The following is a 16638-nucleotide window of genomic DNA, read 5'->3' as shown; positions in this document are numbered from 1 at the left end:
AAAGGCAGATTAGATGAAGTAGAGGAGACAGTAAATGAAACAGAAATTAGAGAACAGGAATACAAAGAAGCTGAGGCACAGAGAGAAAAAAGAGCAAATTTCTATTCTTTCTCCTTCCTGTCCAGATGCAGGTGGTCTGTGTCCCTTACTTTGATAAACACTACCCAGAGCAATCTAGGGGGCTATAATCAGGGAAAATTGATGAGGTGCATTGTTTTCTAGGGATTATGTGAATATATTCTTCTGGTCTTCAAAACTTCCTTGGGAAGACACTATTATCCCCATTTTATTTTAGTGATGAGGCAAATGACATCTACAGAGTAGACTGAGCCAAGAGTCCATGTCAGGTCCTTCAGGACCAAAGTCTAGCTTATTTCACTACTGCCACTGCCAGGCAGCTTGAAGGAGCAAATAAGTCACAAGGACCACCTGAGAGAGGAGAGAATAAACAGAGAAGAAACACAGGACTCTTTGCCAAGGCAGGAGATAGTCATTAAGGGCAGACTACAAATAGGCACCTCAGGTCTTTTTAGAATCTGGCAAACAGATGGCAGTTTCTCCAAGGCAATGTCCTAAGGCAAATCCATGGGACCTCCAAGCACCTGAAGAGATTCCTGGACTGTGTCCCAAACTTAGCTGAACTTTAGGATTGACTTGGGAAGGTTTGAAATATACAGATTCACTGGCTCTACCCTAGAGTTCTGGATTAGTACATCTTGGGTGAGGCCTGGAAAACTTGAAAAATGACCCCAGGTAATTATGATGATCAGCTGGGCTTAGGAGCCACTAGAGTGGTCATGAAAGAGACCCGGACTGACCTGGTAGTAGTTCATCACAACCCAACCAGGGCAAAGCAATGGGCCCATTATGGATAGTGTATTTGGATTCATATGGATAACTGAATAAATGTAACCAGACGTCAGGCCAGGAAACAAAGCAGAATAAAAGGAGACTTGCCATCAAGAGATGGAAACCTATGACCAGTTTGGGACTGCAAATAAAAGGCCTGCACCTGTTGTGTCCCAGCATTACGTTTAACTAGAGTTTCTCCCTCCAGTCTGTTCACCTGAGAACGTCTAAAGGGTTTTAAAAATTATTTTTATTTTACCTTTACAAAAAACTGAGATATAATTGACATATAACATCATAATGGTTTTTAAAAATATTATAAAAGATTTTTTAAAATATTATAAAAAGAGGGTCAAAAGGTACAAACTTCCAGTTATAAAACAAATAAATCATGGAATATAATGGTGACTCTAGTTAATACTGTAAAAAAAAAGCATAAACAATAAAGCAATTTAATATCTCAAACATCAATATAAAACCCTTGGTTAGGATGTTTTAAGTTTGTAAGTTGAGAATTTTAGAAGTCTGAAAACTTAGAAGGAAAAAAAGGACTTCACAAAATTTAAGGAGACAGTATTGCAAAGGTAACAAATCCAAGGGTACCCTCCCCTCCCTCATGGGCCTGAACTGGTTTATTCTAGATTTCAGCTATGACCTTGAATGACCTAAACTTCCATTTGGCCCTGTGTTCAGTGGTGAAAGTACAGAAGTGATCATGCACAGTCAATAACTTTCCTATCTCATCTGTCAAGTAGAATAAATAGCTAAAACTGATAAGCTGATAAAGTGCCTCTTTTTTTATTGGAGAGTTAATAACTTACTCCAAAGTAGACTTTAATTACTGGACCTTGCTAACAACTGACATATGAATTAATTACCATAAATCATTGCCAAGTTTAATCTCTTTACAGGTTTAAAGGAGAACTTCACAGCACTTGAACCTAGAAAATTATTAATGATGTAAATGATAGAATACAATTATCTATTATTCATCAGTATAAATGGGAACAAAATACAGTCAGCAATAAAATAAGCCTAGAATTGGAGCTAATCTGATTTATGAAAACCACCTCAACCCAAAACATGTTCTCTTCCAAAACCCTTATCTTATCTGAGGAAACAACCCTAGTTTCTCATTTATGAGATTAGAGTCCATGTTTTATTTCTTTCCAGATGTTAAGTGGGGTAAAGAGATCTTTAAGCCAAGAAATGCATTCTGGGCCCAAGCACTAGAGAGAGGATCAAGCTCCATGAATTTTATAAAAAGTTAGTATTACTCTTCTGGATAAAAGGAAAAAATGAGGACAAAAAGGGGATATTAAAGCATACTCAGATTAAGGAGATCCTTTTTGTGTCTTCAGTTTCCCAGTTTATTTAGATTTTTGTTTCCTGGTGAGTGAAATACCTCTAAAGGGAAAGAATGCTTTTAGCTGTAAGTAGAAAATTTTAAATGGCTCTAGGGAAACAAAAACAATTGTTGAAGTAGCTTCTATTCTGAACTTTTTTATTTAAAAGAGCCATGGTAATCTGAGATGTAGCCTATTACATATCCCTTTAGAAAAGAAAGTCTAGACAACATAAAAGAGGTATTTTTAAAACTCATACACCCTCACACAGTCAATTGATTTCTGACAAGAGTTCCAAGATAATCCGATGGGGAAAGAAAAATCTGTTCAACAAATGGTTTCAGACAACTGAATACACATGCAAAAGGATGAAGTTGGACCTTTACTTCACACCAAATATAAAAATTGACATAAAATGGATCGAAGACCTAAATGTAAGAGCTAAAGCTACAAAATTTTAGAAGAAAACTTTGGAGTAAATCTTTGTGACTTTAGGTTAATCATTGGTTGCTTAGATATGACACCAAAAGCACAGGCAACAAAAGAAAACACAAATTTGATTTCATCAAAATTAAAAACTTCTGCTTCAAAGGACACCAGCAAAAAACCTATAGAATGGTAAAAGAATTTGCAAATCATATATCTGATGAGATTTGTATTTAGAATACACAACAAATTTTTACAACTCGGTGATGAAAAGACAACACAATTTAAAAATGGTCAAAGGATCTGAATAAGCATTTCTCCAAAGAAATTATACAAATGGCCAATGAGCAACTGAAGACATGCACAACATCATTAGTCTTCAGGAAAATGGTAATCAAACGCATGAGACAGCACTTCACACCTACTATGACTAGCGTGCAAAACATAGATAATAATGACAGGTGTTAAAAAGGAAGTGGAGAAATTGGAACATTCATACATTGTTAGTAAATGCGTAGAATATAAAATGGTGCAGTTATTTAGGAAAGCAGTCTGGCAGTTTCTCCAAAGGTTAAATATAGAGTTACTATACGATCCAGTAATTCCCTTTTTAGGTATAAAACCCAAGATAAATGAAAACATACGTCCACATAAAAACTTGTATACAGATGTTCATAGCAGCATTATTCACAACATCTAAGAAGTAGAAATAGCCCACATTTCCATCAACCAATGAATGAATAAATAAAATGTGTTATAACCATACAATGGAATATTATTTTATTATTTAGCAATAAAAAGGAAGTACTGAAACGGATGAATCTTGAAAACATTATGCTAGAACCAGTCACAAAAGACTACATATAGTATGATTCCATTTATATGTAATGTCTGGAATAGACAAATATATGGTGATAGGAAATAGATTAGTTGTTGCCTAGAGCTGGTTTAGGTAACTGGAGTGACTGCTGATGGGCACATGGTCCCTTTTGGAGGTGATGAAATGTTCTAAAATTGGCTGTAGTAATGATTGCTCATACCTGTGACTATACTAAAAATGTTCACAGATTCTTTAAGAAAAGTCAGCTTAAATTTGGACATTAGTAAACCAGGGAAACATAGTCTATCAAAAGACTTCAAATGATATAAAAAACTGGGGAAAGGGCTTAGGCTCGTACAACTTTTTAGAAATTAGAAGTCCAAATAGGGTTTTTAATGAATTTTTATATTTTACCATCTTGGGATACAACTTGGAACTAACTATTATGTCACATAAATTCTTAGGATAATTTTGAAGAGCTGTTCTTCACAACAGGTAAATAATAAATTGCAGGAGCCAGGACTACCCCTAACATTTGTGGGACCAAGGACAAGGGTACAGGTGGGGGTCCACATTCCATATGCCTAACAATGTAAAAGTTATAGGTACAACATATTCTGTTTTCCTAATTTCTTTCTAAAGGAAGTTATTCCTGACTTCCTATGGAAGGAAGGTAACTGTCTTCCTAATGCCCTGAGGCCCAGTATGAATGTGTGATTCTTGGACTCCTTGGAGTCCTGCACCAGGACATGGAGGCATGGGGAGAGCACTACTCCAGGCTGAAGCTCCCCCCTCTTCTCTTCCCATCCCTGCCTCTGGCTGAGAAGAGCCTTTCCTGCATGAATGCGGATGCCCCAGCCGACATATCCGTGATCTGTGAACATCTTTGAGGCACCCCTTGACTATCTGCAGGCTGCAGACATACTCTAACTGCATGGTCTGCTCTTGGAAGGATGGCACTCGGGAAGAAGTGCCGAGGCCTTGGAAGTGGGCTTGGGACCTTTGGGCAAGGAATCCTGAGGTGGTCAGGGCATCCAGAGTGTGGTCTAGAAGGGACTAAGGTGGGCTCTGAGTGGGTGCCCCCACTCTGTGGCCCCACAGTCCCCTCACTCTGTGGTGAGGAACACAGCGGGAGTGGTCAGAACAGGGCCCTCTAAAAGCTGAAAGGTGGTTATCAGCAGGAGCCCTACATTCTGGAACACGATCATTAGTCTAAGACCCGGAATCCTGGCACATACCTCACGCCTGCTTCAGCAGGAGGAGGGAGGCCAGTTGCAGTGCGACCAGACAGGGAAGACGGGTCATGCCTCACTCACCCTGGAGGTTTCACAGAAGCTTATCAATTCTTGGCAAAGCAGAACAGCCCAACCTGGGAAGGTGCCCAGATTTGAATGCCAGTTTAGTTAATAATTGAAAGGGGCATTCACCTTTCACTCTACGGAGAAAATGTCTGTAATATTATGGTGTTATTCTTATGAGGGCCACTGAACTCCGTTGGTCCTCTTTGTGGTAACGCTTGCTCCTTCGCCCACCACTGTTCTCACAGTGCCAAAGACCCATCAGACCCATTTGCTTTCCTTGCAGCCTCTTTCCTGTGGTGATGATTTCGGCGGTAATCCTTATAGGTGCCCTGATCCCCTGGTCCTTCAGCCATTCCTGTCTTCCTAATTCCCACCCCTGAGTGAAATCCACCATGTGCTTTCTGTTTCTGTTCCCAAGAAGAAGACATGGCTGGAGAAATTCAGAAATCTGATCCAAGCCAATGTCAGCTGACTGGTCCTAGCTGAGCTCTCACTACTAACAGGCAGTTCTCTGATTTTTCAGTCAAGGTAGGTGCCTTCTTTCCTACTCCATTCCCCAATGCTCCTTTTCTCAATCTTCCTTACTTTCTTAAGCGCCAATCCCATCTCTTGCCTGTCATTCTCCCATCTTGCTTAATGGAAGAAGTCAAGATTCTACAATGTGAACCAACTTTCACTGCTTCTTTCCCCCTTCTTTCCTCCCTCCTTCCTTACTTTTGCACTCACCAAAACCTGGGATACACCCTTTCTTTCTCTCTTTTTTTCCTACCCCAATCCAGTCGGTAACCACATCCTGCTGATCTTCCCTCCTAAACATCATCCAAACTCGCCCTCTCCTCTTCATTTTGCCATTTCAAAAATTCAGGCCTTCATCATCTTTGCCTGTCCTCATTCGATTGTCTCCTGTATGGTATCCGCTGATACTTGCCTCATCACCGATTCACCCCTGGGACTCCTGCCAGAGGGATAGTTCCTTAAGGAAGGTACTCCCTGAGTTGGGGGTGGGGAGCAGGGAGGAAGGGGGAGTCAAAAGAGAGGAAGACCCAAAGTCTGGAAGCCAAAGAGGGACACTGCAGGGAAAGCAGACATGCCTGCCATTTAAGCCCTCTCCTGTCTCTTCATGAAATCTTCAGTCAGATCTACATTTCTCACCTCTGGAGTTCATTTGGCTTTAGAGAAACACTATAAAATACTGAGTCCTGCTTTAAGGCAAAAGACAGTACACATGGAACCAGCTAATATCTGGCTTGCATGTTCAATTTATTATTCATGCATTCATTCATTAGTTAACAAGTATTTATTTGAGCACCTATCATGTATCAGGCACATACTAGGTGTCAGAGGGTTCCCAGGGAGCAATACAGGTGCATGTCACCTTAAATGCACTTATGTCTAGTGGCAGAGCAGATAAATAAATTAAAATAGGATAGGTGCTGTGACATGATGAAGTTATGTGAGTACACAGAAGAGACATGCCAAAATCAGGGATGGGAGAGAGATCGAGGACAATTTCCCTAGGCAGTTGGCATTTAACCTAAAACCAGAGGAATGTGCAAGAATTAACCAGGTGTAGGAAAATTTGGAGAAAATCTTCTAGGAATGTGAGAAAGTCCAGAGGCAAGAGATGCATGGTGAGTCCCATGGAACTGAAAGAAGAGGGGAGTTGTGGGAAATGAGGTGGGAGAGGTAAACTGGGGACAGATCTTAACTTGTAAAACAAGTTTAAAAGTTTAGACTTTACCCTAAAGGCAATAGGAGGATACATGGGTTTTAGGTAGGTGACTGACCTGATCAGATGTGTGATTTTGAAAATAATGTGACAGAATGCTATGTATTAACAATGTACTCTCTCCACTCCACTCATCTCTGGGCTGCCAACCTGGACGCAGCCATCCCCACCAGCACACACACAAACACACACACGTGCATGCACACACATGCGCACACAGACATGAGCATGCACATGCACATGCACCACCAGACTCTTGACAGTAGAGTGGGAAGTACATTAATTACTGTGGAGCTAGTCTGCCGTGTAAAGAGATGCATGATCTACATCACAAAAACCAAATACAAAGGGTATTGTATTTAACTCAGAGATTAAACCAATGACATTAGCTAATTCACACTTATGTGTAAATGTGAACTGATTTGTCCCATCTGTGCTGGGAGGGGAGGAGAAATAACTTGCTAAAGAAGGGGACATGCTAGACAAAAGAAAGAGAGGTTCCTGGGTCACTCCATTGGGGCTGTGGGGGATGTGGCTGCCCTTTGGCAAACTGAAGCTACACGGGCCCTGCACATACACCCAGCCAGCCCATCACTGCCTATCAGAGCTAGCAGTGTCCAAACACTAGAGGGCACACCGAGCCCTGCCTGTGCTCAAAGAATAGAAAACAGTGGCCGCTTATGCCATCCTAGATGGAGAGCCCCCACTCCGTTACAACATGCAGCCAGTCACATGTGGACCTCCATCCTCTTCTGAGCTTCCCTTTGGCAGCCAGCCTAAAGGGACCCACGAATACGAGGCAAGAGAGGGGAAGGAAAGTCTGAAATTGAATTCTGAACTGAAATTTTTATTTCCATATTCTCAGTTGGCAGACAAATTACTGAATTCACTTGTGATAATCTAGAGTAAGTTACTACCAGGAAGACGTCTGGAGTTTTAGATGCACACTAAATTGACTCCATAAAACAATGTTCCATTTTTGCATAACTGAGGGTTGGGAGACTCTTGTATCTATGAGATTCCTTGCTCATTACAATCATATGGCTACTGTGTGGGAAATGGCTGGAGAGGAAGAATGGAAACAGGGAGACCAGGGGTTCAAGTAAGGTGTGATGGTGGCAGAGAGGAAGGAGATAAGCAAAAGGGTAGGAGAAACAGAAGAATTCGCGGTGATGCAGTTGGATGTGGGAGATGATGAGAAGAAAGCTGTCAGGGATGACACACAAGTTTCTGGCTGCATCAGTGAGTCTGTGGGAGTGCTCACCACTCATTCAGGAAGAGGTACAAATTTGAAGAGGAAGTGAGTTCAATTTAAGATGCCTGTGGAACCTGTCAGTAGAGCTGGCTAAGAGGCAGCTATCTGAGTCTGAAGCTCAAGAGAAAGGGCTGGGCTGGAGAGAGATATCTGGGAGCATGAAGGTGGTGGTGTAGATGCCCAGGAAAGAGAAAGTATCAAGAAAGACATGTCAAATGCTGCATGAGGTCAATTTTAAAAAAACCGAAAAGGGTCCCTTAAATTCACATGGAGATCACTGGCTACCTCGGAGAAACCAATTTTGGAGAGTGACTGGGAAGGGAAGAAACTGAAACAGTGAGTGGGTATGACTTTTCCAAGAAGTTTGGCTGGCAGAAGTTGGAGGGGAATGTGGCTTTTTTTAATCTGAGAAGGAAGAAGCTGAATACATAGAAAAGAGCGAGAAAGAATAACTGAGAGTGAGATCAGTGAGAAGTCAGGAGGAGATGGGTCCAGAGTTTGGGCCAAGAGATTGGCCTCAGCTGGGGGAGGAGAACATCTTTTATAAAAAGCAAGAGGGGTAAAGATGCAAGTAAGTTTATAGATTGGCATGGAAAACAGACTGCTCCCATCTCATAAACTTCGATTTCCCCCTTGATATAAGTGGAAAATAAAACTACCTAGAGAGGGTGGTAGAGAGGGCAGGCATAGAGGTTTGGAAAGAAAGAATTCTTGAAATAACCATTTTGGAGATTCAAAAAGGAAGGGCCTGAGGGTCAGGGGAATGTGGTAGGATTGCAGGCAGCACTGAAGTCCCACTCGAGGTTGCTGAGCATGAATTTAGGATGGTCCAATCTGTGAAAGAGTGGGTTTCTCCAGCCGTGTCCAGCAGCCCAGGTAAAGGAATGGCCAAGAGAGTTCTGAAACAGAAGATGAAACAGAAGAATAGTGGAGCAATTGAGAGGAGGCTGCAGGTCTGAGATAATGAGAGGAAGCATGGAGCTTTTCCTGGGTAGAGAAGGGAAAGGAGACACCTCTGAGAAGGAGAAAGAGGAAAACAGACTAGAGGTCTTAGTAAGTTTAGGAAAATCAGGAGTGAAAATAACCAAATGAGATGAAGTAGAGGAATTAAAAAGTCATGGGTCCAGAGGTGCTGTGGCTTCTTGATGACAACCTGGGGAGGCTATGGGATTGGATGATAGAAACAGAGAGAAGGTAATCAGACGTGGCGTCAAGGAACTGAGAAGTCATGGACATACCAAATGCACCAGATTGTTGGCAGATTAAGGAATGAAAACGAACACTGTGGTTCCATTGCTCATGTCTTCAATAAATAAAAGGCATGTCCAGGCAGTCAGTCGATGACAGCTGGGGTAGAGAGTATGACATAATGGCTACTGTAGCCTGGGTCTCAGAGGGCAGAAAATTGAGACCTATGGAAATGGTAGTGTGACAGAAAGGACCTCACCAAGCAGCCTCCACTTTTGAGGGCAGCAGAGGAAGCAGTGTGCTTTTGGGGAAAGCCAGGTTTCTTAGGGCTAGAAAGCTGAAGAATAGTCAGTAAAGAGGTGGGGGGTAACAGGAACTTTGTGGATGAAGGAGTATGATTCCTGAGATCATAGAGGAAAAATTTAGGAAGAAATGGAGGGGTGTGGGAGGCTGAGTCAAGTATGGGGATGGTTTTCATGAGAGGATAACTCACTGAAAGGGCTTCCCTCTTGGGCACACAAAGATACTCAGGGTCTGGAATATGGTAGGTTTGGCACCTGCACAGATAAAGGAGCATTAACAGGTCAGGCCTCTCAGGATTCAGTTTTGTCCTGGGTGTGTCGAACCTCTGTGACTTCCGGGTCTGGAAGGAGCAAGCTGAGTCTTGACTTCAGGGAAAGGCTTAGAACCGAGGGCTGCTGGCCTGTAGCTGGATGGTGGGAAGGTGCAACCTTTGAGATACGTGCAGGCCGGGGGCTGTGTGATGCTCAGCATCCCAGCTTCCATCATTCCCTCTTCTTCTGCACTATCTCAATACTTCTCTGCCTGTTCATTTTACAGTTTATTTTCTGTCTCTATAAACTTAGAGCCCAAGGAAAAGCATTCAGTACCCTGAGCACCAGTAGTTGTTTTGGGAAGGGCAAATTGCCTGACTCTGTCACAGCATTAACTAATTTCAACCGAAGTGTATTCAAAAGGTACTCTGTGGGTTAAATTGTAATATTTCCAGAATATCTTGCCTGGTTTTAGTGCATTTGCGTATCTTCAGGGGTGGAGAAGCTCATCTCCATATCAATGGGTAATTGCCTGGGCAACAGAGGGCTAATCTGTACCTGAGAGGTGGGGGGAGGGCCCGTTTTGCTGCGGTCAGAGCAGGAAAGAGAGATGGGCCAGACTGCAGTTTGTAAGCAATAAATGGGTTTTAAACTTTATTTCTCCCTTTGAGATTTTGGTTTTAGAGGTATTTTGCCCTAGGATTTCCTCTCCCCAGAATTACATACTCCTTCAAGGAAAGATTTTATAGTAATTTACTGGAATGTTTACTTTCATGAAAAAAAAAAAAAAAGTTAAAAGGAGAGAATTTTAAAAAGACTTTAATATATTACAAATTGATTTTTTCCTTAAATATGAATCACAATCTGCTTGGCCTCAGATTGATTTATTTATGTATTATATTTATGTTCCTCATGGTGAGTTTTCTGTTTTTTTAAAAGGTACAGGTCACATTTCAGCTTCTGTCCAGTTCATTACACATGAACAATTCAGTGTTCTTTGGAGGCCTCTTGAGTCCTTGAAATGCTTCATGTTGAAGGGGCCAGCTTCCTTATGTTCTCCCTGTCAACAGATTTTGTTGTAAATATCTTGCTGGTAGAACCCATTTTACTGTTTAATGAAGGGATTCAATGAACTCATTGTTAAAAAAAGAAATAACAGGCCCAAAATGGAATCACTTGAGCTAAGCCACATCACAAAACTAAGACTTAATACTGTTAGGGTCCCGGCTTCCGAGGCTTCCCCAGAGAACAAACTACACAGGCATAGAGATGTAAATTCAAGCAAAGTCTTTATTCAGCTAGCTAGCTGAGGTCCAAGTCAGCCCGATGCAGCGGGTCTCAACAAGGACCCCGAGCACTCAAAGCCAAGGGTTTATATAGCATTTTCAAAACACTTAACTCATAGTAATTTTCCACAGCTGCACATTATTCTTGCAAGACATACATCCTGGGGTTAGGCAGGAGCAAGATAAGACCACTCCTCAATTGTCAGGGAGGTTCTGCACGATAAGCTTGGTATGTAGGATTAGCTGACCAAGGTTAGCTGACTAAAGGCCACAGCTGCCCACCATCTGGTGTTCATGATTAGCTTGTTTTTCAAGGCCTTACCCAGTTCCAGTTTTTCTTTCTAAGTCACATACTCAGAAAATGGCTTCTAGGCCTTTAAGATGGCTATGCTTATGCTAACCTATTTCTATTCTTACAATACCAAATCTAATTGTAGTTTCAGCCTCTCCCAGGAGTGTAATCTTAAACCGGTCAAACTGGTATTTCCTAGTCCAAAGTAGTAAGGTAATCTACCTGAAAGACCTCTTTCATCCCCTAAAGAAAGATAAAGTAGCCCCTGTTTCCATGCCCTTGCATCCCCCTATAAATCCATCCAGTTTGTATAGTTTCTCAGGGTTCCTTTGCTAGATGGGATGCTGCCCAATTCAAGAATTGTTGAATAAAGCCAATTTGAACTTTAAATTTACTGAGTTGCATTTTGTTTTTTAGCACCATGAAGAGTAAGGTTTAAAAATATCCTTATTGGGGCTTCGATGTAAAGTATCAAGGTCTTCTAAGATGGCTCCACTCCTTTTCTCCTGCATTATTAATTCAATCTAAGTTGCATGCTTTTACTGAAGTTACCTTCATGCTAACTTCCTAAGCTTCAATGCAGCATCTGGTAACATGGTGATCACTACAGAAGGTTCAAGCTTGGGTTGACAAAAGGGTCAGTAAATAGCATTGCTACATATCTTACATGAATCCAGTAATCTTCTAGCAAACCAGGAGGCTTGGAGTTTGGCTGTACCATATGCCCAGGGTGATGATGCAGATGCGCAAGTCTGTGTCATACTGTGCCCTGGTGGAGGGGCACTGAGGCTGCTGTCTTCAAGATACAGAAAATATAGCTAGCACGGGAAAGACAGAGTGGTGAATTTCCTCATTCTCCTAATACCAGTTTGTAACTAATTCTTTCCATCTTAAATATATTTGAAAAAATCGTCAGCCATCGTACCTTAGGTAGTTATTTTTTATTTAAAAAAAAAAGGGAGGGTTGAGGGTGGGCTGTTGATAGCTGTTGGCGCCTGCTGAAGCCAGTGTGTTCTGAGCATTTTTTCATCTGTGCTGCCATCTAGGGAGGAGAATTAGAAACACACACACAAAAAAAACTGAAGTCTCAAAATGGAGTTAGGAGAAAATGCTGTTTATTGATTACAGAACTGTTAGGCAGGAAATAGATATGAGTGGGGTGGAAAGAGAAAAAGGCCAGGAAAGTCCACTAAAAAGACCCAAAGTTAGTCAATTAAAGCTCAAAAAGCCAGGAACAACTTGGCTTGGAGTGTTTGAATATTCCCCAGATAAAGGAAGGTAATGCAGCATAGCCCATGTCTTTATTATGTTAATTATGCTGGCCCAGCTTATTTTTTACCTTTACCTATATGCTGTTTTTTTTCTCCTTCTGATGCCGGGGTTCTTGTTCACGAAGCCGAAGAATGAGCTTCACAAACGCTCAAGGTAGGAGAGCAAGGTACAGGCTTTTATTTAGAAATAAAGTGAGAGGAAAGAGTTCCTGGCTCACGCCAGGAGGGGACAAGAGAGCCCCTAGTAGTGCATTGTCTAGGGGGTTTTATAGGCAGTTGAGGATTTTTCGAGAACATGGAAAAAACTTAGGGGTGGGGACTTGCATCACCTGCCCTGTCCTCAAGGTGGGCTGGGTCATAGTCTGATTGCCAGGGCTGACAGTGGAGTCACGGGTTATGCTGCTACCCTTGCAGAACACTCAAACATTCCAGGCCAAGTTGCTCCTGGCCTTTTGACCTTTAACTGATCTCACTGAAGATGTCTATATTCTTAGGTATCTTTCCCTAGAGAATTGGTGTGATCTTGACTTTGCATAATGCTTAACACAGAGTTTCAATAGGGACTTCTTTGCCCATTGTTACATTGCTCTGACTGTAAATATTCCACCCTGCTTTTCGCCCCCACCCCCCACCCCAGGCCCTCACCCTACTCTGACTATATCCACTGTCCCTGTCTCACTTCCTGAAAGGAAAGGAGCGACACACAACAGCAATTCACCGGAGAGTTCTGCTTTATTAGGGAAAGGTGCTGGGTTATATAGGATGGGGCATAGGGTGATTGTGGTGTTACTTCTACGGGGCTGTTGGCTGTTGGCTAGGTGCTGGGATTGGGAGGGGGGCGAGAGGTGATTGGGCTTCAGGTGGCGCCGGCGGGAAACGATGACCCCGAAAAGAAGCCGGAAGTTCGCCATCTTACTGGTGGGGACCCTTCATTCCCCTCTTTCTCCTCTATGGGTTTGTGGACGTTGCTTTCTCTCTGACTGCTTCCTGCTGAACAGGGGCAGAGAAGGGAGTGAGGGCTTGAGGATTGGGAGGAAAGGGTTGATAGGACTCCCCACAGTAAGGATGAGTAGATGTGGACTTCTTCAGGTTGGAAATCAATGAAGGTTCCCTGTAACCATAGGTTGAGGACCTGTTGATTCCAATGATGCCAAGAGGATATGGGTGTCAGGAGCCAGGCGTCTGCGGCCATTGTTTCCAGGAACAGTTTCCAGCGGAGAGAGGGGTCCATCTCAGCATGTGGTGAGGAGGTCACGTGAGGGTGAGGGGTCTTCCGTGGCCAGAAGCTGGTAGTTCCTGAGTAAAAGCTGGTTGAAAGCTTGATTAGAGATTTTTCCGACTTGGAATTTGATGAACTTTATTATACAGGGTAAGAAGAGACAGACGAGAAGAATGACTATTATGGGGCCTGCAATGGGCCAGAGCCAGGTGAGGAGGGGGTTTGTTAGTATTGAAGAGAATGGGTTGGAATTGGAAGCAGAGTGGAGGCTGGAGGCAAGGTCAGTGAGTATGGTGATGTCAGTTTCTACAATGCCGGATTCGTTGATGTAATAGCAGCACTCTTCCTGGAGGAAGACGCAGGTGCCGCCCTTCTCGGCTGTAAGCAGATCTAGGGCCCGCCAGTTTTGAAGGGTGACTTTAGCTAGCGAAGTGACCTGTCTTTGGAGAGAGGCTAGAGAATCGGCAGTGGATGTCAGGGCTCCCTCAAGTTTGGCGTCGAGATCTCTAACTGCCCATAGAGAGTGACCCAAGGCTCCTCCCGAAAACCCCACCCCAATGGCTGAGGTGATTAAAGAGATACCGACCATGATGGGAAGGAAAGCAGCCCTTTTTGTGCGCGAGTGCAAGGGAGGTTGGAGCTCAAGGAATTCTGCCATGCTGTAAAGTGTAAGCTGTGGGATTAGGGTGACGAGAATGCAGGGTGTATCGGAGTTGAGAGGTAGTGAGTTGAAAAGGCTGCCATTACACCAAAAGAAGTGTCCCGGTTGTGTAAAAGTCTTAGAGCCGGAGGTAGGGGTGTAGATAGAGAGGCAGTGAAGTGCACTGGAGGGGGGTGGAGTTGGGCCTACACAGTGGTGGATGGTGAGATTATCTGGGTATTCTGGTTCCCACAGGGGTATGTCTGCCAGGGGACGGAGGGGTTGTCCTTCTGCATGGAAGGAGTAGTTGGAAATATTGAGGGGCACGGCGGCCAGCAGTGGGCGCTGTAGTGATGCGCACAAGAAACAATTGGTGGTGTTGAGGGTGTGGTTGAGAAAGATGGTGGTGTCTTGAATGAGCTGTAACCAAGAGTAGGAGGAATAAGAAGATGAAGAGGCGCCGTCAAGAGTTTGGATAATGACTTTTTCGGAATGTCTGATATCTGATGCAACTTGAGAGATCTGGGAGCAAGAGGGAACATACTCTCGAGAGATATGAAGGGTACCATGGGGGGTCGAGGACCCCTTGTAGTAAACTGAGGCTGTTACTCCAGCAGCCCATCGAGAGTCCCAGGGATCTGGGATTAATAAGGAGAATGAGCAGTTGGGATATTTCATGAAACGGTTGGAGGAGTAATACTGTGGGTACTGGAAGTCACCCATGTAGTGAATGGCACAAGACCAGTAGGGACATCTCCTGTAGGTGTCTGGCCATCACCTGCAGTAGGCTTGTTTTTGGTCATAGAGGAAGCAGAGGTAGGGAGAATAAGGGTAGCTGCTAGTGAACACTTCGGTGGAGGGAGGAAAGTGGAGGTACAAAGGCTCAGAGCAGCCTTTCAGAGGGCAGTCTGATGTGGCAATGAGGGCAGTAACTTTTGTTTGATGCTGTGTGTAAGTCTGCTTGACTTTGAATCGCCATACAAAGGAGGGTGGGGCAGCAGGGAAGACAATAGGAATGAGGGAAAAAAGCAGGAGAGCAGTAAAGGAGGAAAAAGTCATGATTCAGGTATGGATGGCAAAGAGGGTGCACGGGAGATGCGGAGCTTCAAGGGATCAGAGGGATGAGGCGTGGTAGAGTAGACAGCGTCTTGGGCTGTATCCGAAGGACTCTGGATTGTGACTGATGGGTCTTGGGTGTCCAGAGAAGGTGAGTCTTGGGTATTTGGTTTCAACCTGGAGATATGAATCCAAGGGGTGACAGAGTTATCAGGCAGTGAGAGCTTGGCGGCTGAGGGGGTGCAGAGAATAACTGGGTGTGGACCTTCCCATTTCGGGGTGAGAGAGGGCTGATCTTCTGGTGGCTTATAAAACACTAGTTGGCCGGGCTGTAAGACAGGAGGATTTTGGGAGGCGGATGGATCAGGAAGGAGCCAATCCTGATATTTCCACAATTCAGTGCGGAGGAGAGAGAGTAGTGGAAGGGCTATATTGGGAGGAATTGGTCCTTTGTGGGAAGGGAGCCCCGGGGGTAGAATCGGGCGGCCGTACATGATTTCAAAGGGTGACAAGAAGGAAGGTTTCTTTGGGAGGGCTCGAATGCGGAGTAGAGCTAAGGGAAGTAAGCGAACCCAGTCAAGGTGTAGTTCTAGAGATAGTTTGTTCAGGATGTCTTTTAGAGTCCTATTGGCTCTTTCTACTTTTCCTGAAGCTTGTGGTCGATAAGGATAATGTAAATGCCAGGGGAGCGAGAGCGACTTGGAGAGGTTCTGGATAATTTGGGCAGTGAACTCAGGGCCGTTATCTGATTGGAGGGAAGTGGGCATCCCGAACCTAGGAAAGATCTGGGTGAGGAGGATAGAGGCAACTACGGATGCTCGTTTGTTAGTGGTGGGGAAAGCTTCGACCCATTCTGAAAATGTATCTACTAGCATGAGTAGGTATCTGGTACGTCGTACAGGGGGCATGTTAGTGAAGTCTATTTGCCAATCTGCAGCGGGGATATTACCCCTTGCTTGATGAGCTGGGAAGGGTCGGGCTTTGAGGGGGGTATTAGGGTTAGTGCGTTGGCAGATGGTGCACTTGCAGGTGATTTGGTTAAGTAGGGTTTTGTCTTCAGGAGAAAGAGGAAAAAAAGATTGTAAAAAATGGATTAAGGATTGGGGGCTGGGATGGAACAGGTCATGTAAGAGGAGTAAGAGAGAGTCTTTGTCCTGAGAGCAGAGGGCGTCTTGTGATAAGGCTAAAACTGCAAGGGCAGACGGATTGTTGTCTGGTGCGTTTTCTGATAGGGCAACTGACCAGGCTACTCTGTCGGCCTTGTTGTTACCTCTTGCAATGGGGGAGTCATCTTTTTGATGTGATTTGCAGTGGACTATGCCTAGTCGGTGTGGGAGTTGTGAAGCCTCTAAAAGTCTAGTAATTAAGGCTGAATTAGTTATGGAATTCCCTTTTGTGGTGAGGAG

General features: G+C 43.8%; 1 protein-coding gene across 3 annotated transcripts in view; it reads right to left on the bottom strand.

Moving 5' to 3' along the window:
- Positions 1–12114: 12114 nt before the first annotated feature.
- The window catches only part of LOC140845052 (endogenous retrovirus group FC1 Env polyprotein-like), a 74210-nt gene continuing 69686 nt past the window's right edge, over positions 12115–16638 (bottom strand). For 2 of the 3 annotated variants that reach the window (XM_073218662.1, XM_073218663.1), the window contains one exon: positions 12966–15409. In XM_073218662.1, coding sequence (XP_073074763.1) covers positions 13550–14899 — 1350 coding nt within the window. In that variant the 5' untranslated portion in view covers positions 14900–15409 and the 3' untranslated portion in view covers positions 12966–13549. Of the gene's footprint in view, positions 15410–16638 lie in introns of all 3 variants that reach the window. The other variant, XM_073218664.1, reaches the window with a different exon arrangement.

This window comes from Manis javanica, chromosome 12 (genome assembly GCF_040802235.1).
Source record: "Manis javanica isolate MJ-LG chromosome 12, MJ_LKY, whole genome shotgun sequence".
Classification (NCBI taxonomy): domain Eukaryota; kingdom Metazoa; phylum Chordata; class Mammalia; order Pholidota; family Manidae; genus Manis; species Manis javanica.
Note: the sequence above shows the minus strand (reverse complement) of the source record. Positions and strands in the feature narration are given on the sequence as shown.